A 25,801-nucleotide genomic window follows, 5' to 3' on the forward strand; every position below is an offset into this window, starting at 1 on the left:
GTGTCCAGAATAGCTCGAGGTAACGAGGCAATCTAGAAATGCGATTTGGCTTAACGACAAAAGCGATTTCCAATCACCAGGAACAACAGGAACCGGCAACTTGCATAAACTCGCACCTGGCAACGATTTCCACGAATTCAGGGGGAAAAAAATACCCGAGAACTTCTAATCCGTCGATTGAAACGCGAGAACAAATTGATTTCCTTTTTCCCACTTTGGTGCAACGCCGTTAGGTTTAGGATCGTTTGATCTCGGCTGACGACGAACGAACACGCACATTTCCATATTAATCGTGATAGAATTTGTGCAATAGTTTCATAGAAATTTAAAAAGATTATCCTTCTATCTGTTCACAGCATCATTCTTCGTTTATCGTTTAGAAGCTGATGTCTTCTATTTTTGGAAATATAAATACGAGATTATTCTTGCTTAAGTATTCCTGCTTCAGAGATGAATAGGAAAGCTAGCAATATTCGTGAATAAATTTTGCAAGTATTTAACGTAAAACTTTCGTCGATAGGAAATACAGATAGAAACATTTTATTAAATCTGTTGATAATATATCTCAGTGTATATGAAAGATATATATTGAAATTTTCGAATATAATCATTTCCTTTCCGATCTGATAAAAATATTGCGAAAAATAGTACGCAATTTGCTAATATTAGCACTGCAGTCGTACTGAAAGATATTAAATTTCTTAATGGACCCATTTACTTGCAGGAATATAGTAGGGGAATTCCTTTGGCGCGGAATGTTTCCCGGCGATGTATCGCAAAGTGCGTTATTGCGATAATTCGAGAGTCGCCTTTCGTTACGTACTATTATCAAGAGCGAATGCACTTTACGACTGTGAGATAAGAAGCGAAAGACAGTGTTGGCAAGAGGATGCCTAGCTTGTTGGCTCGGTTCGCGGACGCTGGCAAAAACGACTACGAGAACATGCACCTTGCATTTGCGCATACAATCTGCAGTTGGTTTTATGGCGTGCTGTGTTCCGTCAAATTTATGCGAACCTCCATGTCTTCTTCTCGAAATTGCCTTTCCTCTATCCGCTAACGATAACTGCATTCTCCTGATTTCGCTCCAAATATTTACTTCTCGGTCAACGATATCTTTTTCTACCTATACATATTACCAGAAAATTAATAACATTTTTCACGCGAGAAGCAAAGATTTATTCGCTCCATAATTCAGAATGAGGATGAAAGATAACATTGAAACCTAGTTTCAACGGTACTTTTCTTTTCGTAGTTCCGCTTAAAGCTTGTCATTAAAATTATCTCCCATCTGGTAGATCGTTCACCACTGTCTCACAACCATTGCCAACACAGTCGCCAGGATCGTTCAGAACGGTGGCAGAGGAGAGGATAGCAAGTGCTGAGATTCGGTTTCCTCGGATGATGGATGTCGACATTTCCGCGCAGAGTGGGGACACACCATCTTCTGATACAACGCGGAGGACGAATTCAAAAAAGTCGGATGCAAAGACTAAGAGGAGAACGTGGCCCGTCGAGGATACCGGAAACCGGGATCATGTGTTCATCGGATACGAAAACAAAAGGACGAAAGGTTGCTCCTGAGCAAGAGGGGAAATGGAACCATGAGCCGGTAAGAGAAGAGATTTCATCGTGGCTTGCGTCATCAGTCGGCGTAACGCTTCACCGGTCAGGCAATAGCGGACGAAACGCAATTTTTCACGGATGCCGTCGAGCCGGAAGTCTAGCGGAAACCGGAAGCGGGATCGGCGAACGCGTGGAACACGTTCCGAGAAGAAATAAAGCTGCGACCAGATGCGTGTCTAGCTTCGATAAAAAAATGAGCAACGTTATCAGAATCGCGATAGAAAGAGATTAAGCTCGTTTGATGCATCGCTGTTATCTTGTTAGTCCACATTATTGTTATCATTTCTCATTTATAATGCAGCTAATATCTATGTATATCTCCTCTGTATGTTTCTGACATTACACGATAGAGGGACGTTCGTAGAATCTTTGACACGAACGTTGCGGATTTACCAATGATTGGCGTTAAACTTGACAATGACGCCATGTGGTCCACCGATAACCAATTATGTCAGAATTAATTGAAATGTTTCGATCTTCGTAAACTTTATAATGCTGTTAATACTATAATAATAATTGGAAATCTGAAATGCACTATGGGACATTTATCTATAAAATCTATTTCTAGGAGATCTATAAAATTCTAGGAATTTTTATTTTGTATTGTTAATCAATATATAATACAACCAACATATAATTTCATGACTACCAGAGTATGTATAACATATAGTATAACCTTCTGAAAATTACTAAACATTTCTGTCTGATAAGATGTTATATCGGAGTATAACAATTTATTGTACTGAAAGAAACGACAATACACCAACGCTATGTGCAATACACAGATATGAAATTCATCCAGCAACCAATCTGTTAACAGGACCACCGTGACCGCATATCAACGTTGTTAACCGTGAAATCAAGAGTGTTTAATCTTAATCTTTTAAACAGCAATTCAAGCGATCATTAGCTTCGTTTGATGTCACGTTGTCTAAGTTCTAGCAAACGGAATAATCCATTTTAAGTTTTATATCACGAAAAACTGTGCATGAGTTCGCGACGGATATCGAAAACAAAAGGTGGATTCAATTTTTAGTCGTGGAAAGATTTAATAACGCTACGACACAGGACTTCCGTCGGATAGTTTGTCTTTGATGGAGTAGAAAATAAGAACGTCGCATTTGTATTCTACGAGAAACGTAACCGAGGTTTCTTTCTGACACGTGAAACTCTAGTTTTCGAACCACGGATTGAAAACGCGTTGGTATTTTGTGTGGAATTGAATTAACCTTCCGGCGGTAGAAAATTAACGTTCAGCGATGTACAAATTTTGATGGTTCTAATGTGCCTCTTCTGACGGTAAATAGACGGAACGAGATTTTAACAGGTACTCTGTCTTTATTTGCCGTTTATAATTCAATTCAGGGAACCATTAGCATCTCATCTCGTACAAACTTATCTCACTATATAGCAATACAAAAAAGGTATTCGAGTAGATGGAAATATTGCTGGAAGCAACGCATGTTAACGTTCAATAGTTTTTGTTACGTTAAAACGAAGCATATCACCCGTAATGTATTCTACGTTAATGACAAAATTACATCAAAGGATTCAATTACATCTAAACGTTCGTTTGATTCTCTTTTTTTTGTATTGTAAAAAATTTCGAAACCAATATATTTCCATTAACAAAGAAAAAGTAGATTTCTCTTTGAACATCTCAAACAAATTGACTCTGTTACGTGCTTCAAGAGTAAATGCAATAACACAAGCTCGGCAACAGTCAGTCGTTAATTTCGCAGTTAAGATTCCGCGTAAAGAAACTGGAGTACCGAAACGCAAAAGATAGATCGCTGAAAACGATAAATATTAAAAAACTCGAGAAACTTTCATATCAAAACGACCAGCAAAGTACTTCTAACAATCGACAAAGCGTTAAGTGACCCGTTTTGCGTGATCGCGTAAAAAGCAATGTCAAAGGGAGATCGCTTAAAAGAAACAACGTGGCTGAAAAGTTCGATGAGTGGTATTAAAACAAGAAGCCGAAGACACGGACGAAGATGCAGCAATAATGGTAACACCGCAAAGAATAGTTCGTGGATCCATAAAGAAATATAGAAAGGGGAGAGGGAAGGCCGGAAGAGAAAGGGAAGTATCAAAGAGGAAGTAGATACGCAGACTGGTAACTGAGAAAGAGAACGAGAGGTCGACGAAATGGGATAGGCAATGGGACACAGAAAACGGCGCACGTATTACGTCAAAGGCTACATCGTCGGAAACGGAAGTGAGGTGATGCTTATTCAGTCGGAAGTTGCAACGGAGCTTGCTGGCTTTCACAGAAAGGAGGGAGAAGGGGAAGGCGTACTCAGGCAGAGAAGAGGAGCAAAGAGACAGGAAGGAAAAGAGAGATGGGAATAGTGGAGGACCTATCGGCCGGAAGACGTAGATACTTTATCTACCGTGGTCGCGATAGATAATTCTCTGGAAAACTCGATAAAACCGTTTCGCTTGTCGCGTCCATTGGTCGAGCAACGAAAACCCGCATTCCTATCCCACAATCCATTTCCTCGAATGTTTCTAATTACGTTCGGTACACCCGATACATTTATCCTTTCCGCTTCTAACCGCTATCAGAAATTACTTTGCTCTGGTTTCCTTGAATCCTAGTTGTGGAAATATGTATCTTCAGCTATAGGTACGTTCGTGTAATCAGGTGAACGTATGTACGTGGGCGGTTCTTGGTTTGTGAGTTTAGTACGGGTTAAGTTGAGAATCGGAGATAGTTGGGAGGGATTTTTCGATTCGGTTGGGTAAGGTTAGTTAGAATGAAATTATCGGTGTCGGAGGGAGATAAGATAATTAGAGAAGCAGAATGTTCCTAGTAATGCTCTAACGTTTTAATAGGTTACAGCCTAATCTTACATGAGTCTTCGTCATAAATGTACAGTTTCAATTAAGATTAGACAATATAGTAAATTAGCTTCGATCTTTTTTACCGTTATTAGTGAAAATATCTAAATGATCGTAACACATCTTATTAATTCTAACATCAGGAACCTCGCATCTTCCTCAAATATACCTTTTGTTCATATCAGCCAAATCTTTTACTTACAGTTAATATCCCAATATATTTTACTTAATAGTGACCCATTCTAACCTAATTTCTACGATATACATATGTATCTATGTATGTATATGGTTCAAAGAGGGAAACGTATAATATTCCACCCTGAGGGTTCTTTTGACTATTTAACGAAACGTTACAACGCAAATCCACTTCACTACGCTTCCACTATAAATACCATTAACAAAATTCTCAGCTTCCGTGAAAATGAATAGCATGTAGCGTCATTAATGATAAACGAACGATCGGTTCAGTCGGCGAATAACACTTACGCATTTGAACGTGACGAACAGGCGAGCAGAGACTGAAATTTTCGATAGCGATGGTACGAAGCGCGCAGACGGCGCGAAAGAGACGCGTCGGCCTCTGACAGAGGCGCGTTTCACGTGAAACGCGAGAGCGGAGAAGGAAAACAGAGGCGGGTGATGAAAGGGAGGGCAGACCTCTAAACTCGTTGTTCCGGATGGCGTGGCGAGGCATGATTAATATCGAAATACGAATGACTTTATTCATGAGGGGTCGCCTTGTTATGCAGATCGAATTTATGGTTAAATCATATGGTGCTCTCCGCACGCGCTGCCCCGCGATCGTTAACGCTTTCCCGTATCTCGTTGACGGCGCGGTACGAAATCAGGATAACCAGATCGTAGCCTAAAGGAACGAAAGCGGTCGAAAGATATCAGTGGTCATACCGCGGTTTAAAGTAGCCACAGCGTCGTTTCTTTTACGATTATCTCTGCTCGTTTGGTGAGCTGTAAATACATTTTCGACGTTTTTTCTTATCCTTTGAAGACCGTTTAAACGTTTCTGTGCATAGTGTGCGTATTCACGTTTTGAATATAGCGCGGCGAAGATGTTTAAGAATCTTCGTGAGTGCGTTTGGAAGGAATTTCAGGAATGTTGGCAACGTTGTTGGGTCGTGAAGCGATGCTATCGATAAAGACCGATTTCCTGCTATTGTAGACGTAATAAATCTCACGGGGTGTTCAATACATTAAACAGAAATTTATCATCGTCACTCGAACGCTGTCGGTGACGCCGTGCAAAGGTACGCGTCAGGGACAGGAATGATAATGACTTTTCGGTCTATATTTTTCACTTTCACAGACAAGGCTGGGATAATGGCTTTGCGCCTATTGTGCGACACGATCCCGTATAATTATTAACTTCGATAATATCAGCTATTTTGAAAAAATCGATCAGTTAGGTGGAACAGATTGAAAATATTTATTCAATACGCGTCTGTTTATATAGTAAGAAGAATTTGGCTGACATAATGCTACCAACTCACCTTCGTGCAGTTTCTCTAGAGTTCCAGCCGAAACTCCGACAAATAGGAAGACAAGCCAGAGCAGACTAGCCATTCTTCTCAGCCACGTTCGATTCCTTGACGTATCCATCGCGCTAACACTCAAACACTGCAACAGAATTGGATTTTTCTATATACTAGATGAAGTCTGATCCTCGAAACACATTTGTAAATAGTACATAGACATATCTATGTAAAAAAGTCTCATAATATTTGTAAATTTTAGTTGAATCTAAAATTTGAGTAATAGTTTCGATCACTATTTGTATAAAATTATTCAGAGATTTTCGACTATGTGTGTGATGACGGAAGCGATCAAGTTCAATAATCAACAATATTCAAACATCGGTCTTAGCATCGGACGATTGATGTTATGGCAACACCCATAATATTTGCTACAAACAAAAGCTTCCCGTTAATCTCTATTTACACAAGTTCCCGTACAACTATCGATTTCTACATCCAAACCCGTCGTGCACTACTACTAAACGTTACCATCTGTCAAAGGTAAAGCTTTGTTACGTAACCTCACTAATCGGTTCGCCGTATTATTTTCTCATTTCTGTCTAAACCTAATTTCCTATTGCTTCGTAAGGAATGAAAACATCGTTGTCGTTAAGCGAAATTGCACGATGTTTCTCTGTTTTTTAACTCTGTGTAATTACTTATCGGTAATAATTAACAGCAAACATTCAAGGCATTCGTTCGATGAGCATACTACAAGTACAATATCAATTCATTCTCCTTAATGAAATCTTATCTCTTATATATTATAATTTTTTAATAAATCATCGACGAAAATAAATTCATACAGACTCGTTTGTTCCACTTGACTTTGTATAGAAACTTAAAACAATCATCTTAAGTGCAGCACAATTTACGAAAGAATAAAATAAATGAAAAATTAAGAAAACACTGTAGCTGATTGTCTCGGTCCCCTGCATTTTTCCCTAATAAAATTCTGACTACGTAGTCAGTAGGAAGGAGAGATCAAAGGTCGGCAATCGGCCAAGATTTTCCTCGACACTCGGACTCGAGCCAGTTAAGACACTATCGAGAAAATCACGATTCATCGGTTCCACGGTCCGTGACAGCGTTAAACTTTCCTTAGACGCGAAACTTTTCGTACTCGTTCGCCAGTTGATCGAGTCCCCCGCCACGTAACGGCAATAATGACAAACGATACGAGCGCGAGGTTGTTAACATCGCTTGGTCCCGGGCAAATATGTTTTTATCAATGGCTAGCACCCAGCACCGGAAGGGATGCTCCGACACCGGCGCGCAAACTTTTTCTCCTCTCCCTTCTCCAAACAAGTTCCTAGTGCAGTATCAATAACCAGTTTTCCATGACGAGAAAGCAAGCCGAGTGTCTTGAACCACGAACGGATATCCTTTGGGGATCCGGCTCTTTCTTACTAACCAACTCGCGGATGTTTCTTCGTCGTTCTTGCATAGTTGCGCGAACTAGGAAAGAAAGTAACGAATGGTTGATACTAATAGAGCGTTCTCGGTCGCCGGTAAACTTCTCCCGTTGCACCGTTCCTGGTCCTGACCTTTGGTATCGGACGAACCTGCTATCGTAAATCAAAACTTTCTCACCTAAAGGCTGCCTTCTGCCAACGGGGATTATTCGTACTCGTCGAACGCAGCGAAGGATATTTATATGTTACCAGTGGTTTTCTCCTTTCTCGTTTTCGATAGAGGGCTTTTGGTGAAGCTTTTCAAATCGGAAGGATATTAATTTAATGAAATATAGAGTAGCTCGTGGAAGTATGTGAGGTGTAAAAAAGTATTGTCCGTGATAATTCTGGTTGCTGACTGTAAGATGTCACTGATTGTTGATTTTCTTCCATTTTTGATGCGTAGAACAAAAGTCGAACTGCAGTCGCCGCAATTTGAACTCGGGTTTCGAACGTTCGTAACCAAGGCGCTAACCACTGTGCTGCCCGTCCATCCGACACTAGTTAGTGTCGAGTGGTGGCGTATTTGTTATTATTGAGTGTACCCAGTACCCCGCCCCTACCAGTGATAAACGTTTCTTTTTTGTGTTGTATGATTTCGTTCGTTGTTTTCGTGTGCATTTGTGAAAGAGTTAAGTATCTGCGGATTTGTCTTTCGATGCGGGATAAAGCGTCAACCGTCTGTTGTCAAACAGATGTTTACAGATGTTGCGCGAAGTCTTCCGATGTGCGCGATGGAACCTGTCAGTACAGTGCGGGGGGCGTCCGCATACGGTCGTAGGCCTCTGTTCCATTTTTTTTTAGTATGATGTGCTGGTGGTAATGCCCATGAAAAAACTTCGTCACATGGCAATGGCCACATATCTCACTCCTGGGGCTTGGTCATCGTCTCGTATCCCGTCACCTGCTTTGTGCGTCGATCGGAGGTGAGGTGTCGAAGTTTGCCGAAGATGGAAGAGGTTCGCTCCGTGTTTGTCGTAGCGGTAGTAAGTAGTAGGGTCCAGATTGGCCACAAGCTTAGATTCGCGGTGATGGAACTCTCGGGTAGCGCTATTACTGTCACGTCTCTTCTTTTCGCTGTCGATCACGTCGGGGTCACCAATTTGAGGTGCAGGCTGTAAGATGTCGCTCTGCTGGGGTACTGCTGATTTCCTGCTGTTCCTGTGCGTAGAAGAAAAATCGAACTTCGATCGCCGGGATTCGAACCCGGGTCCGGAACGTTCGTGATCTAAGGCGCTAACCACTGCGCTACCGTCGTCCGACACTAGTTAGTGTCGAGTGGTGGTATTTGCTTGTCGAGTGCCGCTGGAAGTATTTTGAAATTTTACTGGAATTGTAACGACACACGACTTTCATAATTATATCGGTAAAGTTTGAAAGGAAAATGTACACCGAATGTACAAAATAGTTAGTACAAGTAAAGTATTTGTAGAGATTATGAAAGTATTTAAATAGTCAATGAGCCTCGATATACGGTTGGACTATTCTTACTACTTATATGTTTATGATGTCTATTCATCCTCTGTATTAATTCTTTAGTAAATATATGTTTGCAGTAAATGTCTTATGACTTTCATATATGTACATTTTCATATTGGTTTTAAATTTTATTAATACAAATGCCTAACTGTATCACGTTACAGTATTAATAAAATGTGATAGTTCGATGAATGTTCGAACACTTTGAACCTGTACCTACACATTTTCGGCAGAGTGCAATGTAGCGTTGAAAACGCTGTAACAATTTGACGAACGCTACAATGCTTTAGTTTTCTGTATTTTAGTTTATTTTACTAGCTCTATTTTAACTGCTACAGCAGCCGCTTCTATTTTTAAGCAGAAAAATTGTTGGAAATATTTGAATTTATGGAGTTTGTCGTTCGTTCAAAATTTCTCGACAATACGTTGTTTTATCAGTACCTGCCTGTTCGAAGCTACAAGTATGACAAAATTACGGGCACAAACTTCGCGCAACAATATAGCTCATTTCTAGTAGCTCATCAGGTTTGATTCACGGGAATCAGAAATGTACTTTTCTGGCAGTGGCGTTTACCTCAACTTGAAAATACACCTCTAGTCGACGCATGGCCTAAGAAGCGTCTGGCAACAAAATTCGCGCTCGGAATGAGACTGAAAGTGAACTCAATGCGTCACTTAACGACGCGTCGCTGCGTTCTAACACGTCTCGCGAATTTTTCATCTTTTCTTTGGATAAATATAGTTCCGTATTATGCAAATAATATTATCTATTAGACTTAAATTATAATTTATGAATTATAATTATATGTAAAGTATGATTTATGAATTATGAAGACCGCACAGAAAAAATATCGTAATTCCATTTTTGTTAATTTTCGGTTATTTTTGTTACTTTCATGTCATTTTGCTAACTAAGAAGAAATGTCTCGATATGAAGTAATTGAAAAAAGCAAGAACTTGATAGATTTCGAATTTTGAAATTGCTTTTCTATCAAACACAAAAAATGTGATTTTATCTGTAATATAAGATTTTTTATTAAATTTGAAAGCATCTCTCTTGCTACTTTCTACGTTCTGTACGTAGTTATTAAAAGTGCCTTTCACCCAAATCTTTTACGACTTTAAGATGAAGTGGACAAAGACAACGACTAACGAACGCAGAAATTAGGAAAAGGACAGAAAGTGAGGAATATATGTCGAATTCATTATTATTAATTATAACTAGCCCGGAGATGGTAATTACTCGTTTCTGAAGGTGAAATCAGAGTAATTGCATGCGGCAAGAGAAGAGGATGAGTGGTGAACAGACGAACGATAGGGACAGAGTGATGAAAATGAAGAGAACACCTATAGCATCTCTGAATAGTAGAGTAACGTTTCACGCTCTCTCGAAATCGGCGAACTCGATTGCACTTTGAAGGCCTGATGCAGACTCAGCGTACTAAAACGATTCATACGATCGATTCAACTTAGCATCGTTTCGGAATTTCTAGGACGGTCATCCTTAGAATTCTGACTTTCGCAGGGTTCTCATAGCTACGAAATACAAATAAGGTGATTTTCCATGGTATTATACGTTATTTACGATTAAGCTCTAGTCGAATGAGAATTAACAGTATTTACGTAATCCAGCAAGCAAATTGGAGAACTTGTAGTATTCCCTTTAGAATACACACACATTCATATATGTTATTATATTCTTTGCTTAATTATTTTTATAGTAATGGCTTTTTATTATGTGTCATACCAAATATACTATTTTTATATATCACTCATGGTCTTATAATTACAATATTATAATGTAATATCGCTATGTAATTTTATACAGTGTCGAATATTTTCCACTCCGACTGTTCTGACTGATTCCTCTTCATTTAATCAGTATCTCAGATGTTGAGTTTCACACTATAAATATTTACATACTCACAACACTGTATTCATTAATGTTATACGTATTATATTTTCTCAAATGAATTATACAAAAATAAACTACAATTATAATTTTCATTCGATTTCATCAAATTCCAACTCTCGTGAACAGTGATAAGATCTTTAAAATTTTGTTCCCATAAATCTTCGTAGTTCTTGTCTTACCAAAATGTAAAACTACGATATTTTCGAAACGATATATCGGCCAGACTGTTTAAACCGAAAGCGTATCACTCTCGGAATGAACTTACGTTAATTGATTAATCGAATCAGGACTTTGGCGGTAGTAAAGTAATTGCCAAAGGATATGAGCCTGGAGGGCAGTGCAGCTCGAGGCAGCAACAGCCACTTAGCTACATTGCAACGGGCATTAGCGATAACGAAGTTAACGAGAGCTCGATTAAACCGATTTAGAGGGCAAAACGAGACGAAGGGACGGATAGCCTAACGCCAGTCACTGATCTTCTGAAGTCTGCGTCCTTCAACCCAGCTTAGGCTACTGACCCTCTATTCTCTCCATTCTCTTGTCCCTTATCAAGAATTTCCTTTATTTTTTAAGTCTGAGTAAAGTTTGTCCTTTCTTCTCAAGGATATGAACTTTATTAAAGGATAATGGTGGATAAAAGATAACTTTAAATTAACGTTGCTGCTAGTATAAAATATTTGCTGGTTATAAAATCAAAGAGAAAAAATTCGGACACTTATTGTTCAATCATAGTTATTATTAATAAACAAAATCAGATTTCTACCTTTTTATTGCGTAGAGTTCTATGTTTTTATGATACTTATAATCGTAAGATGCGCTGAGATTCGTTCCACAAGCGATGTAGGAATCAAAGTGTTTCATGAGATCAGTTATTCTCTGCGCACATCGTAAGACTAGCAATGCTATTATTTCTTAAATCGTTAAATAATTAACGAAGTTCTTGAACTATTAAATAATCTCTCCCTACGTTTAAAATTACCAAGACAATTTTTTACGTTGATAATTATAGGTTCCCTGACCTTATCTTAGTTTATTTTCAAATCTAAAATACATAGATATACTTTATCTTACCCAAGCAAATATAGTGTTATAACAACAAACTGCGATTTTATTTAATCCCCACCCCCGATCCATTTATAAAGCGTCCAATTTCCGCGGATTTGAAGGTCCACAGCTCGAAGGAGGCTGACGTCCCTTTTCCAGGCTTCAACGCATCCCGACGCAACCCCCATAAAGAAATGCCTTGCCTGGCAACGGCGATTCTTCCTTATTCCGCAGACTAGATGATCCGTGACCGTTGGCGCGGCCATCAAAGGCCAGTTGTCCACGGCCGTGCCCTACAATTTTAATTTGCCCGAGCGACTTTGACTCTCTTTCTGGCGGAACGAGCAGGAGGAACCTCTCGGATTTCAATTTCGCCACGAAGAATCCCCCTCGACTGTACGGCCGGGTATAGAAATGCGGGACAAGAGGGACTCCTCGAGTGCACTCAAAGTTGAAGGACGCTCAGGATCAATATTTATAATCTCGATTCTAGACGACCAAGGGTCCTGCAGGATTCGTGTCTGAGACTACCAAACGAGATTCATCGTCGTCGTTTTCTCGGCCACGTTTAATGCTCTGCATCTTCGCCAGCCGATTAAATATTACTTGCAAAAACTATTTATTCCAAGACTATCCTTTTAGCGGCTAATGAAGATCCGTACGGCTCCAAGGAAGGAGTTAATTACTGTTTTATCAAAGAAACTATTTTAAAAGTGGTGTTTCAGTCACGTTGAAGTTTTGCTAGGGATACTCGAAGAATTAATCAGAGCAAAAAATATGTTTCAATGAGATTTTGCAAGCAGAATTAGCATTAATTATATTCCGACAAATGAACCTTCATAATACGTAACAATATTCTCCTAGTAATCTGTTTTACTGAGAAAATTTCTGCTAAAACAATTGACATAAATTTCACTTTAAATCAGCTGTAACTTAAAATTAAGAGCTGATACTCAAAATGATAAAGAATAAAAGAACGTTGTATGAAGGCATTTAATTATTACAAAAATTAGAAGAATTATTTATTTGCTTATGAATCGTTTAAAAAAAGTCTCAAAATTCGCCTCCCATATGTTTCCCAATTATACGCTATTCCATGAAGAAGGCGTCACGATTTATTAACCTCGATCCAAATTGTTTCGCAACTCTGTTTTTCACGAGGCGGTGCCGTCTCGTTAGCGCAATTGCATCAAGTGACGGGTCGAGAGAGCGTCAGAAATCAACGTCTCCACAAGCGATTTCGTCCTTTGTGCAATTCTCCGGTAGCCGATTGTCGAGTAAGACGTTCCTTCCAGCTACCGGTGGATTGTAATCAGTATGTTGGACGGCTTGCGGTTACAGCGGCTACGTTGATGCATATATGTACAGGTAAAATGTAGTACGCGCGCATGTTGAAAAGAACGTAAAAGGATAAGACTGACGGTTGAGTGAGTCTTTGAAGTTTCTGAAAGCTGTGCGGTTACGCTCGATGTACAGGGACTTTCATGGGGTGTGAGGTGACAGGTGCATAAAAAGCAAAGTGGAAAAGCATCTCCGTGGGGACAGAGAATTTGCTGTCCTGCTACAATTTTCCTGTGTATCGAAGGAAAAGAGCATTTCGAACAGGCGTTTCATTGGAATTCACTTTTCTACCTTTTAATTTTTCGATGGAAATCTGGAATTTTATGATAATTTATAGTTGTGAATATTTTTTGTTCGAAATTCGATTATAAGAATTTGTTTCAGAAGAAAATATAATTCAAATAGGATTTGTTTGCTAGGTTTCTACATTTAATCGCTATTCGCGTTTCTGCTTCGCTTAATTAACTGTTAGCATGATGTATAAGCGTCAGTGAAGATATATACACGAGTACACCGCAAAGGATGAAGTACATTTATGTTGACATAAACTATTTATCTGCAGCCTGGTTGAGGTTTATTAGCTTAATGCAAGATTCCTGAAGACTATTCTACATACATCGCTATTAATATCGTGAATTCGTTACTAATAACTATAACCTGCATTACAGTTAATCATATACGAAACCATCTATAATAAACAAAAAACGCAAGTAAAAAACTTGGCCTATCAACATTTTACCAAATCAGGGAACAGGAGAATATTACAATAAAAAGGGAATATTTCCACATTTTACAAGTAAGATGTTATGCCACTCGTTTTTCCCTTAAAAGTATTATTGTACAATCGTGGATGAAGACAATTAAGATGTTCGAAAAAAGGAACGCTACAGAGTTTTGATACAATGGCAAGATTTTATCTCTGGAGCACTGTGTCTCGTCATTATCGAGTCCCTTTACAAGGGATTCCTTACGAGCTCCGTAAGGATACCCGGGAAAGGTCTCGGATTTCGTGCAAACAAAAACTTTGTTGTAAGGATTTTGAAGCACATGACGTCGTTAAACGACGTTCCTGTTCTCGTGCCTCGAAAACGAAGGGTCGTCTTTCCCTGAAATCACAACGGTGTAGCTTTCCTAATAATGATTCGAGGGTGTGGTTGAACCTCCGTAGAACGAGGGTTCCTTTCTTAACCTACCGTTCGGCAGGTAAGTATATGCCGCCTTAAGAATTTCGCTGACGCGTTCAAATGCAAATTCTCGCTGAGCTCTGCTGCCATGAACGATCTTTTCTAACTCATAAATACAATAAGACGAAGGCGATATAAATTTTAATTTCAGACTTCTAAATGTGTACGCAGATTTTCATCGGTGTCAAAACATTTCTTCTTTAGTATTTTTCAACTAGAATTTCCGATACGTTCGATTGGCTCTTTATGTGTATTATGCCACAGGAAGAAAGTTTTATATTGTATAATAATGCGCCCAAAGCATGCGTGCAGTATGAAATTTATAATTTATGTTAAATAAAGTTTCATTGAAAATAAGAAATGTCGTACAAGCAGGATCCAATAGAGAAAATAAGTACAAAATAGAATTATTGTACAGATTCGAATTCGTATCTGATTATCGATGTACTTTAAACTACATAAAAAAATATTCCTCTAATCCGATCGCAAGAATAAACATACAAGCTCCCTTAAAATAACTAACATATAATCTCAAATATATCGAAGATATAAAATACAGAATTAACTGGTCACTACCCCAATTCTTCAACACGTACGCATACTATTGTATCTTTCTATCAGCGAATTATCGTAACGATCATCATTTATCTCGACGAGTTATATCAAATCGAAAAAGTATACAAAATGATCCGTACTCGATATCGAATCATATACATTCCAGAACTGGATGAAAACCTCATCGTAGTTCATATTTCTGTCTACGGTTGGAAATAGTCGTTAGCTGGTATGCCGAAAATGGGTGGGATCGATCAGGACCTGTGGCGACGACGGGACTGCATCGGCAAGTTCGCGGTAAGGCTGTTAGCAGAATTTTCACGGCGTGGCTAATGCCTTATCGCCGGTACGAAGGGGCTCTTACACTGTCAAAGGCCCACGGCATTTTCAGTTTTCAGCCACGCGCGACGACGTGATAATCGAGTGTGCTACGCTTTTAGCCATAATGGGCAGGTACACGCGCCGCCAGCAGCGTTGCAAAGAGAGCGGTCCTCGAGAGAGGAAAGGGTTGAAGCTCGAGAGAGGGACGAAGACGTCGCGACCGCATGTCGTGAAGCACGAGAGAGTGAGAGTGAGAGAGAGAGAGAGAAATAGAGAGAGTGAGAGTGAGAGAGAGAGAGAGAGAGAGAGACGACGACGACGTCGGGTGGTGTACAAGTGCTTGGTAACCGAGTTAGTTACTTGGTAGATTGCGTTCACCGGTTTGGTGACGCGATTTTATGACGATCCAATGTGGCAAGCGTTCTCGTCTTCGACGAGAGCTCGGGGGCTCGAGTTTCGGCTAGTTCACACTCCAGCCGTGTGAATCGAAGGGATGGAGTGAATTTTATGGGAAGTGTGAAGCGAACGAAGGAATTAGATTTGGTAGGATCGATCGGCCGTGGTTATTTTTGGGAAACAACCGTGGTTTCTTGTGTATCTGTGATTTTCTGCACATGCATGTACATGTACGTGTGTTCCACTGAGTAATGGTACTAGAGAACTTAATTTTAACGATCAACGATAATGTAAATGCGTAACCGATAATTAAACGAAACGAATTGCGTTCTATAATCGAAATAGTTTCGAAATTTTGTGTTTGCATGGAATCAGGAATAGTACATATACATTATGAGAAATGTACTATTCTCAACTTTGTTCCAACGTTTTAGTAATACTGCACAGTTAATAGCAATAGTAATTGTTATTGCGATTTTACGTATCATTCTCACAGCAATTGTCGTTTTAACCATCAAATATTTAACCTTTTTTATTTATATCGCATCACTGTACAATTTTATCTTGGAAATACAGCAGGACGAATTTCGTAATAGATTATGCACGGAAAAACACTAGTACGAAACTATTTTTTTTTTTACGAACTTAAATCGTTGATAACGAAATGCGACGAAGATATAAATCTGACATAGAACGAGGAATTGCAAAAATCAAGTTAATCGGTGGATTAACCTTTAAAATGAAGTTAATCTTTCGCCAAATTGAAACGTTTCATGCAAGTGTTCACGATCACACTATCGTACAATCTACGTGAATGTATATGTACGATTAAAAAATGTGGCCGTCACATAGACACGAACGGCTCTATAATCGAGGAAAATTGAGAGACACTACACCATCGGAAGAGACAAAGAAGACATATTTATCCACGTCGTTCGAAAGTTTACAATCCATTTATATAATGAACATTTCCGATTTAATGGTTCGTTGCCGTATTTTCGCTATTAAAAGCTTACGAGATGATAAATCATTAATTTCAATTATAGAAAGTTTCGTGGCCATTTGTTTGGAAACATCTGTCCGTAGTCTTCGTTCGTGAAAAGACTAATCCGCGGTCAGACGTCTCTGAACAGCTGCTACGGACACGAAATAGACTTTCCGGCTATTGAAAACGCTCCCGAACTTGCAATCGTTAATTTCCACTCTATCATCCGACCAATTACGACTACTGCACGCTCTGGTCATTCACGCCGGCTGGCGTGAAGTTGTTTAAACGCGTCACTCCATGTTTTGCTATCGAGAATTCCCCGATTAGAAAACGCGAAACGATTCGATGCTTTAGAGAAGATTCCATGACTAATTAAAGAAATTTCTATCAATTAAATAGGATAATATTTTTTTGTATAAGCATGTAATTTTGAGAGTATATTATATTTATTTATTTATGTACATTTCGAAGTAATAAAGTAGAACTTTATATAAACCTGTCAGGGTTTCACCGATTCTCCCCACTACCTGTGATTTTTCATTTATGTAATAAGTATTCACGTTGTAATAAGTAGATCCAGATTGTAGGACTTCATCTAGTCGGATGTTAAGATTTCGTCCAAATAAGTAGAATTCGTATAAATAAAATTCTACTTTGTATATATCTATTTATAAAATATCCTAGAATATCTATTTTGGCACATTAATGTTTAGTTTTTACAATATACTCGTTTGTAAAGCAACTTTGCATAAATAAAAAGTACGATAAATATTCATAATGGTACCTCAATTTAATTATTCTGTTTGCATAATTTGTGCTGACTAGGTAAAAAAGTAGTTAATAATAAAAATATAATAAACGAATGCTCCAATTTTCCATTAAATCCATAAAGGAGCTAAAGAAGATGGTATGAATAATAATTATACTCGCGATATTCCCTTCCCTGATCCCCAACCAAGAAGACAAGGGTACAATTAAAAAAGAAGAAGCTAAAATAATGTATTTTATTAACAAACAATTAAAGAATTTAATATCGAACATCGTCGATGACCGAAGGAGATCGTAAATGAGTTTCCGTTGCTTCGAGTGCTTCTCTCTGCCGTGGAAACGAGCAACGACATTACAATACGCAAATAGTCACGCGTAATTGCCAATATCAAGTAAGCCTGGTTTTTTAAATGGAAAAATATTACAATAGCCTTTTATAATTGAATCGTTCGACGTTGGAGAATCAATCAACGGCTGCGAAATGCATTCCACGAGCACCAAGTAACAATTGAATTTAGAATTCCTCCGAGGCTCTCGTTCGTTCTATTTTCTTCCCTTTTCTATGACCGCGCTTATTAAATTCTCTTAAATAATTCTCGAATCGCGAACTTCGACAGTTCGCTCCATCCGACAATGTTCACACACGTTTCTTCCTTTTGTACTTCCTATTTTCTTTTTTCTTTCTTTCGCCTGCCAGTTGTGATGCCTTTTTTCACGAAGCTGATTGCGCTGCGAATATAATTTGATTACTTCGGCCCGCGGCTTCTGTAGACGCGGTAATCCTTGCTCGCACGTTAATGAAAAGGTATCATTGCTTATATTTCCTCCACTGACTGAGTAAGTCCATCTTCTAAGGTATTCAAAATCGTGCGGTTACTTTATACGACAAAGATACATAGAAAAAGAAGAAAGAAAAGGATGATGAACAGCGCTCATCGAGAGATCGGCAGCATATTCGTAGGCTACTCGGCTTGTCATTTCGGAAATCCTAACACCCCGTATATAATGGCATCCAGTATATTATTCGCGATTTGACGTGACGTATTCGACGAAACGTATTTCCGCAATGAAATGACAGCGAAGTAGAATAAGAACGTATAGGACAGACATTCTGTATGTGATATATGTTTTTAAATGAACGATGGAGACTAATGTGGAATAGCTTGAAAATTTTGATACAATTAGGAATATTCGATTAGGAATATTCAATTTTTAAATACTGCCTTTTCTCTTATAAGACTTGTGCAAAAAATAATTATTTTGTTACTGTACCTAGCTCTATGTCATGTTCTATTAAATGCAAAGAAGAGAAAATTATCATTGTTAAAATTATTACCAATTATTCCATTTGATTATATCATTCATTTCACCCTTCCAAACTTATATTCTATGAATTATCTAAAAGTAACATGCGTTAAACCGTCAGTCTTAATCCCAACAGGACCTCGTCCGTAGTTCCACATAATTCAATCCAATAGTGTGAATAAAGCAAGTCTGGAAGTCATACGCACTATAATCTAGTACAGGTATTAACCAGATTTACACGTCTCATGTACGAGTTACACTCGCCAGTTTTTGCTTTGAACAACACGAGCCGGCTCGCGTGATCTAATTATGCAATCATCACCTATAAACAAATTTCTCTGAGCGAACCGTTCCACTCGCGGCAATTCAAACGCGCAACAAGGCGAAACTTCATCCCGATAACTCACTTATGGAAACGGACAGCGACGTTATTAAAAGTTCGGATGAGTTGTCGGAAGTCGTGAATGAACACGGCCATGTTTGTCGCAGTTAAGCTCGGATTTATTCCAAACCTGTTTCAACCAGGTGATACATCGCTGAAATCACAAAAAAAGGGATAGAACAAAAGAAGAACATTTATTTAACAAATTTTCAAGAATCTTTATCGAATAAAAGAGAATGCAAAGTGATGGACAAAGGATTCGAATGAGTTGTTGGAAGTCGTCAGCAAACATAGCCACGGTTGCTATAACTAGCCGATAAAATAACCATAGAAAGGATATAGTAAGATAACGTTATTTAAGTCACCTAAATATCTTAAGATTCAATCTTGAACTTTGCGCAAAATGATTAAACCTGTATGTTACGAGATTCTTAGTTAATCTTCAATATAATATCTCACTGTTTATCACACCACAGATAACAAGTTAAATAATAGTCTGTTTTCAAACGTGGATCGCTTGAAAATTGTTCCCAACCAATGTGCCGAATTACGTATCCTTCTGACTCAAATAATACTACCTTACTCTTGGGCAAAAGGAGAAGATTCATGCAGCGTCTCGTTGCAAATTTTCCAGAATCTTTATGGAAGAGAAGACGACGCAAGGCGGTGGACAAAGGGTTCAAACGAGTGTTCCCATCAGTCACGAACCGTCTCGAAGGAGAACGAGATCTCGCTCAAAGCGCGGCCTCGGGATAACAGGATAACGTGATAAAGGTACCTATACACCCCATATCGAGGTAAAAGCTGTTAGGAAGCTGGTGCTAGACTACGATGCGTTCGTAGCAGCCGACTACGCTGTCAGACGGTGCATTAAAACGATTAATTTGCGCGCGGCTGCGCCGAACTCTTCTCTATTTCCGCCATCGGCTCGATATCTTTGCTTGCGATTCCTTTTCCTTCTATCCCCAATGGCGACGCCTTTTTCCTACAACACGGCCGCGAGATCCAAACCCCCTAAGACTCTCTCTCCTTTTAGGTCTACCTTACACGACCTCGACCTCCCTTTCTTCGCAACCCCTTCCATTTTCCGGCTCGTCGCTTCGATTCTGCTTCGTTAGCGGAAGACCCTTCATAGAGGATCGGACGTACTTTAAAAATATTAAAGTGTACGCTCGCTACTTGAACGAGCGCTTGTCCTTTGTTACGTGCCGGTAAGCAGCTCATCCACCCCTCAGAATTTCCCTCTCTTCGTATCCATCCCTGTCTACCTTTCCCACTATTCCTTTTCCTTTTTTGATGATTCCATTGGATGTGTTCGGGTTGAAATGGTTCTTTAGGGTGCGTTCGTTCGTTCTCTGGTCATAAGAACAAGGAAAAATGTCGGCATTGTCGAAGTAGGGTACCGGTTGATTATCACGGACAATCGAACACACCGCTCCGACCGAATTAGCTTCTTCGGCCTCGCCAGGGATTTAGGAAGAACATTTTGCCTCGTGACCATGATGGAGGGTATTCGTTTATCATTCATGGAAGTACTTCCGACCCGTGTACATATTTGATCAGGTCGAAGAACGCCCATCAAAATTGCCATCTAATTTCGGCCGTTTAGCTAATAGGTGTTTAAATATTCATCGGTAAATTTTGATGCTCGTTACGAAACGGATCCGTCAGATTTTTAGCCTGGTATCGCGCTTGACGTGGCGCTCGTTCAATTGAATTTTAATATTCCATGAAATCAATCGCACTATGGTTGAATAATATGGAAGCCGTTTAGCATGGTTCGATTAGCTGTCGATCGTTTTCTAACGTTCCTCATGATGCGTAATAGTTTCAGGTTATGAGTTAATTAATTGCTCTCTCGGTATCGGGGGAACTGGAAATAGACGGAGAATTGGGTCAATATTATGATTAAGAATCAGGATTAAAATCGTCAGACAATTAGGTTGTGTGCAAAAAGGGATTACATGTGACCACACGTTAAAAGGTAATTTGGTATTATTAAGGCTTACTGTAGCAATTAGATATATGAATTAATGACAAATATTTGTTCTAATAGAAGAACTAGGTTGATTATGCTTTAATGGACATAGATTTGGGGTATTCCTAGTATTCTCGAGTTTCCTTAATCTGATAATTTTTGTTACAATAACGCTACCTTAATTCTTACGATGTATCTTTTCTGCTTCCAATTCATTTTCATTCTGTTTATATAAATACGCTTTATTCCCCGCTTGAGAATATTACAATTTTATACCTCATTTAACCCTTTGTGCCTCTATATTAAGCTCGACATCCTATTTTATCCAATTCGTTCCAGTCTTAACACATAAAACATACTCTTCTATGTTATAATTATGTGTAATATATAATTGTACGAATATAATTTCTCTTCCGAAAGTGGCTTATCTGGTAGGAGCTAATTAAAGTAAAATGTTCAATACCAATGCAAGTGCTTAATATACTAAAGGAATAACAATTTTAACGAAATCTCTACAAGCTCTATGATCTTAATTTACAACTTCCATTGTGCCAAAAAGCAACGAATTACTTCGTTACATTACATTTTACGCGAGAGTTCTTGCGGAAGTGCAGAGAAATAATACGAGCAGCACAAAAGGCGATGTGCCGGTGAGAGCCAACAAATACGCGAATGCGTCGCTTCTCGTTCGACCCTGTCGTGTCACTGCCATTATTCCTTTCCGGCGGAAAAATAATTGCGCATTAATTTATGAAAACGAGTCGACGCGCGTCAGTCCGTCGCGCGACCACACGACATTCAATATTCCCGGCGAGAAACGTTCTTCCCTTTTATCTCCAATTTCATTTTGCGATGAGCGTCGTATCGCGGTTAAGCGCCAGCATCTCTCCGTTGAAAAAGGTAAAACAGCCGGCAACGATTCCGGGTAACCGGGTCGTTACGCGGCATCTCCGTCCCGATTTATGTCCTGTTACGTTTAAACTTTACGTTGACGATAACGCTTGTATGGGACGAGGCGAAAGTTGCGATACGGAATGGTTGCAGGACGATTTCTCTTGAAAGGATGATTCGATGCTGCGGAGACAAGTTTTTGAAAACTGGCTTGATAGAATTTTGATGAACGATAAATTGCGGTTGCGGTGACGAGGAAGATTCGTTTGCAAAATTATAGGTTTAATAAATATATGTAATTTGTGGGGAAATTACTGTTCAATTAAAAAGTAAATTAATTATTTGAAGTTATCGTGTATTTTAATTAGTAATAAAAATATTTAAAAAATTAATAAAAAAGTACTTGATAATAGAGGGAAGTTTGAAATGGAGGAAAGAATACACCCGCTTATGTTCTTAGATTTAAAACAGTAAACATTAATCGTGTCAATGTTTCTAACTTAAATGAGTTATTTTGCAACAAGAAACAGGAGAAGTAACTACAAGATTTATCATACATTTAACAGAAATATGATTTGTCATTCCTCTTCCTTTTTGTTTCTGTACTCAAAATACTATATAGAAAATCGTACTGTAGTTAAAATAGAAAAGGAAGGTAATAGTTTCTAAGCGTTAAAAGAAAATCGAAATGATATGTACCTTTAGTACATACACCACACAAAATTGCTCTAATCTCGTATGATTGAAATTAAAGATTGATCAACCCTTCCATCTTCTTTCTCTCCAAATCCACCCCTTTTGTCCCGTGTAATTCTACGACATTCGTAACACTCGTTTACTCCTCTACCCAGTTTCAAGCAGCTATTGTTGCCAATAGTCAGATAATACCGCAACGACGCGATCGTGAACGTTCACGGGTGAGCAAAGAAATCCTCTGGATTTTAAACGTTACGATAACAGAAGGGAACGAGAGAACGAGGATCCCGACGAGGTTTACGTCTGGAACCGTAACGTTGACGTCTTCCATTGCGGAAGATAATCGGAAAAGGAGCGTACAGCCAACAGGATCGTAAACTTATCGACGTCGCAGGTCCAAGTGCAAGAAATTCGGTCAACTTACGCATCCTGATGATTTTCTCCTTGTTCCTTCCGGCTACCCACGCCAGTTTCGCCTTTTCCACGCTTCCACGCGTCGTATAACGCGGCCAAGCGTCGTAAATCTCTTTACACCGACCCAGCTTTATTTCGCGTTTATCGTTGCCTCGTATAATTTGTTAATGATACAGTAAACGCGAACGAAATAACAGCCAGCCACTCGTATCCCGGTTATCGTCTCATTCGAGACACTCGAGCTATCTTTGATACGTCGCGCCGATCGATTTACGTATAAGCCGGTCCGTCGCTTGAAAATATGTCATTGCGGAGGGTATCCTCGCGATGGACCTTTTACGACCTGCAATCGATCCGAGAACGACTCTCCTGTTTTCTGATAAAGGAACCGGTGATAGACGAAAACGTGGTAAACAATGTTATGCGAGAATTGCTGGAATCTGCCGGTGAAAATAAAAATTCATGAATGTGACTTTTATGGGAGACACAGACAAGGCATGGCGTCAAGATCTTATGAAACTTCCTGTCGACGAAGTCGTATATGAAATCGGTACTTCTGAAATGTTTTTCAGGTATACTTCAAGATTGTTTCTTTAAAGGAAGTTGAGACTCCAGTTTGGCAGTTGCTGTTGTCCGCATTTATAGGAAACGATGTTTTGGAGGCTCTTTTAGTGGGATCCATCTTTCGTTTTCTTCGAAATTTCTCTATATTACTATATTTATTTCGAATAGTTACTCGATTAACGAAACATCCATTAACCATTTGACTTGTTTCGCAAACTTCCACGTAAGAACCAATATTCTAAGTTCCCAACTTTCTTCCCCAACTTCGAGAAATAAAAGACGGACAAACATTCTTTTAATTTTTCCTCGGCATACATCCATTTGTTGAATCGTTCAAACGTCACAGCAATCATCCTAAAGCGATCCACGAAACTCTTCTCCGATATCTGGCCTTTCAAGCGAGAAAATGTTGGCGTTTTGTAACCACGTGTATTCAGAGTGGACTATGTCCGCCTTTGTAAAATATCCAGCGTCTATTGGTCAGTGGTCGGCTGGGAGCAGTCTTGTTTCTGAATGGCCAACCTCTGACGTGCCTGGCGGCAGTCAAATCGACCATGATTCATCCTTCGACCTGTTATTTTCGCATTATCCAACTTCATCGTTCCATCCTCTTCAGGGGGATTTCTTCTCGACACGTGGGTGGATGAAACGCATTATCGCGATATTCGCGCGATAATGTCTTGTTTATGAATGCAGAGGCAACTATCGGCGGGCATCTATCAATTTATGGTCGAGCCATGGCTTAATTTGACGGAGTACTACCCAGAATTTTTGTCCCCCTGCGTTTTTCTCATAAACGCACCCCGTGATAGATAGAATTTCAGTGAAATAGCGCCATTGCGCTCAACTCTGCCTACAGACTCTTGCAACAGTTCGATTCATCATTTACCTATGTCATGACGCGCCATGTCTGCTTGCTTGTTACCACGACAAACGTGTCAAGAGATAAAACAGATCTTTTTTTGAACTATGCGATTGGTATATTCCTGTCAGGGTCTTCCTGTTGATTCTATGTATTTTCTGCGAATATTTTCGGGCTCAATTTTATAGATCAATGTTGTAAGTTTCGTACATCTGAAAGTTGAAGATAGAGATGAAGAATAAACTTATCCGTCATTAATGTCGATATTCCATGACCTAGAAGATACACGAGTATAAGTATAAATAATTAACAGAGTTATGTTCAAGAATAAGAATTTAAGAATTAAAAGATACACATCAGGAAGATCATAATTGTTTTAACGAACACAACTTATTGTGCGTGGATTAGGATAAATCAATCTTCGTAAATGTTTATGGAATGTAACACTACATACTGATAAGAATCTTTTGTATGAGATTTACAACGAGTAATGAAGAGAAAAGGAAAGATCGGTCAATGCTGAAAATTATTAATTTAGATCGGATCTTTCCGCTTAAACTGTGTATGCATGTTGCATGACAGCCGTACAGGAAATTGCCTCGCAATGAATAACAGTAAAAAAACTGTAGAGAGCGGGCTTTTGTAAACCAAGTTTGTCGTTTTTTCAAGGGAAATTGAAATGATTAAAAGAAAGGGAAAGACAGCAAAAGGATACCGGGTCAGTCCTTTGATTCGTGGAGAGCTTTCAAACGAAAAGTAAATCAAACGAGCTCTTCCTTTCGAAAAAGTTTTTCTTCCATACATCTCATTTTCCTAGTGCTCGTTCAACAATTTTTGTGCGTGCTTCGATAATTACACCTTATTCACGCTAAAATCAACCTTTGATAAATTAGGGAAACTGTCAAATATAGTACTATAAGAATATTACCATTAAGAATGAATACAATAATATGATAATACATACTGAAATATAGTCAAATTTGAAAAAATATAGGTTGTTCATAATTTTTGAAGTGGCTCACGTAGCTTCATTGATAATCAGATGCTATAGACCAATACGGTCTCAGTGATATCAGGAGAATTACCAAAACTATACAAAATATCGATGACAATGAAATAATTATTTTCTAAATCATTCACTCTGAATTTTTCATTATTTTATTGTACTATGAAACGGTTAATCTACTCGTGTATCCTTATCTGTCTTTCCACCTATTTCTCTGTCTTTCGCCCTCCTTGATGAATTGTTAATTCGAGGA

General features: G+C 38.9%; 1 protein-coding gene across 3 annotated transcripts in view; it reads right to left on the reverse strand.

The window, feature by feature from the left end:
- Nucleotides 1-25,801, reverse strand: part of LOC126878065 (semaphorin-2A) — a 557,194-nt gene that overhangs the window by 274,669 nt on the left and 256,724 nt on the right. For 2 of the 3 annotated variants that reach the window (XM_050640491.1, XM_050640490.1), the window contains exon 3: nt 5,982-6,108. In XM_050640491.1, coding sequence (XP_050496448.1) covers nt 5,982-6,090 — 109 coding nt within the window. In that variant the 5' untranslated portion in view covers nt 6,091-6,108. Of the gene's footprint in view, nt 1-5,981; nt 6,161-25,801 lie in introns of those variants that run through there. The other variant, XM_050640492.1, reaches the window with a different exon arrangement.

The sequence above is a fragment of the Bombus huntii genome, chromosome 2, assembly GCF_024542735.1.
Source record: "Bombus huntii isolate Logan2020A chromosome 2, iyBomHunt1.1, whole genome shotgun sequence".
Lineage (NCBI taxonomy): Eukaryota > Metazoa > Arthropoda > Insecta > Hymenoptera > Apidae > Bombus > Bombus huntii.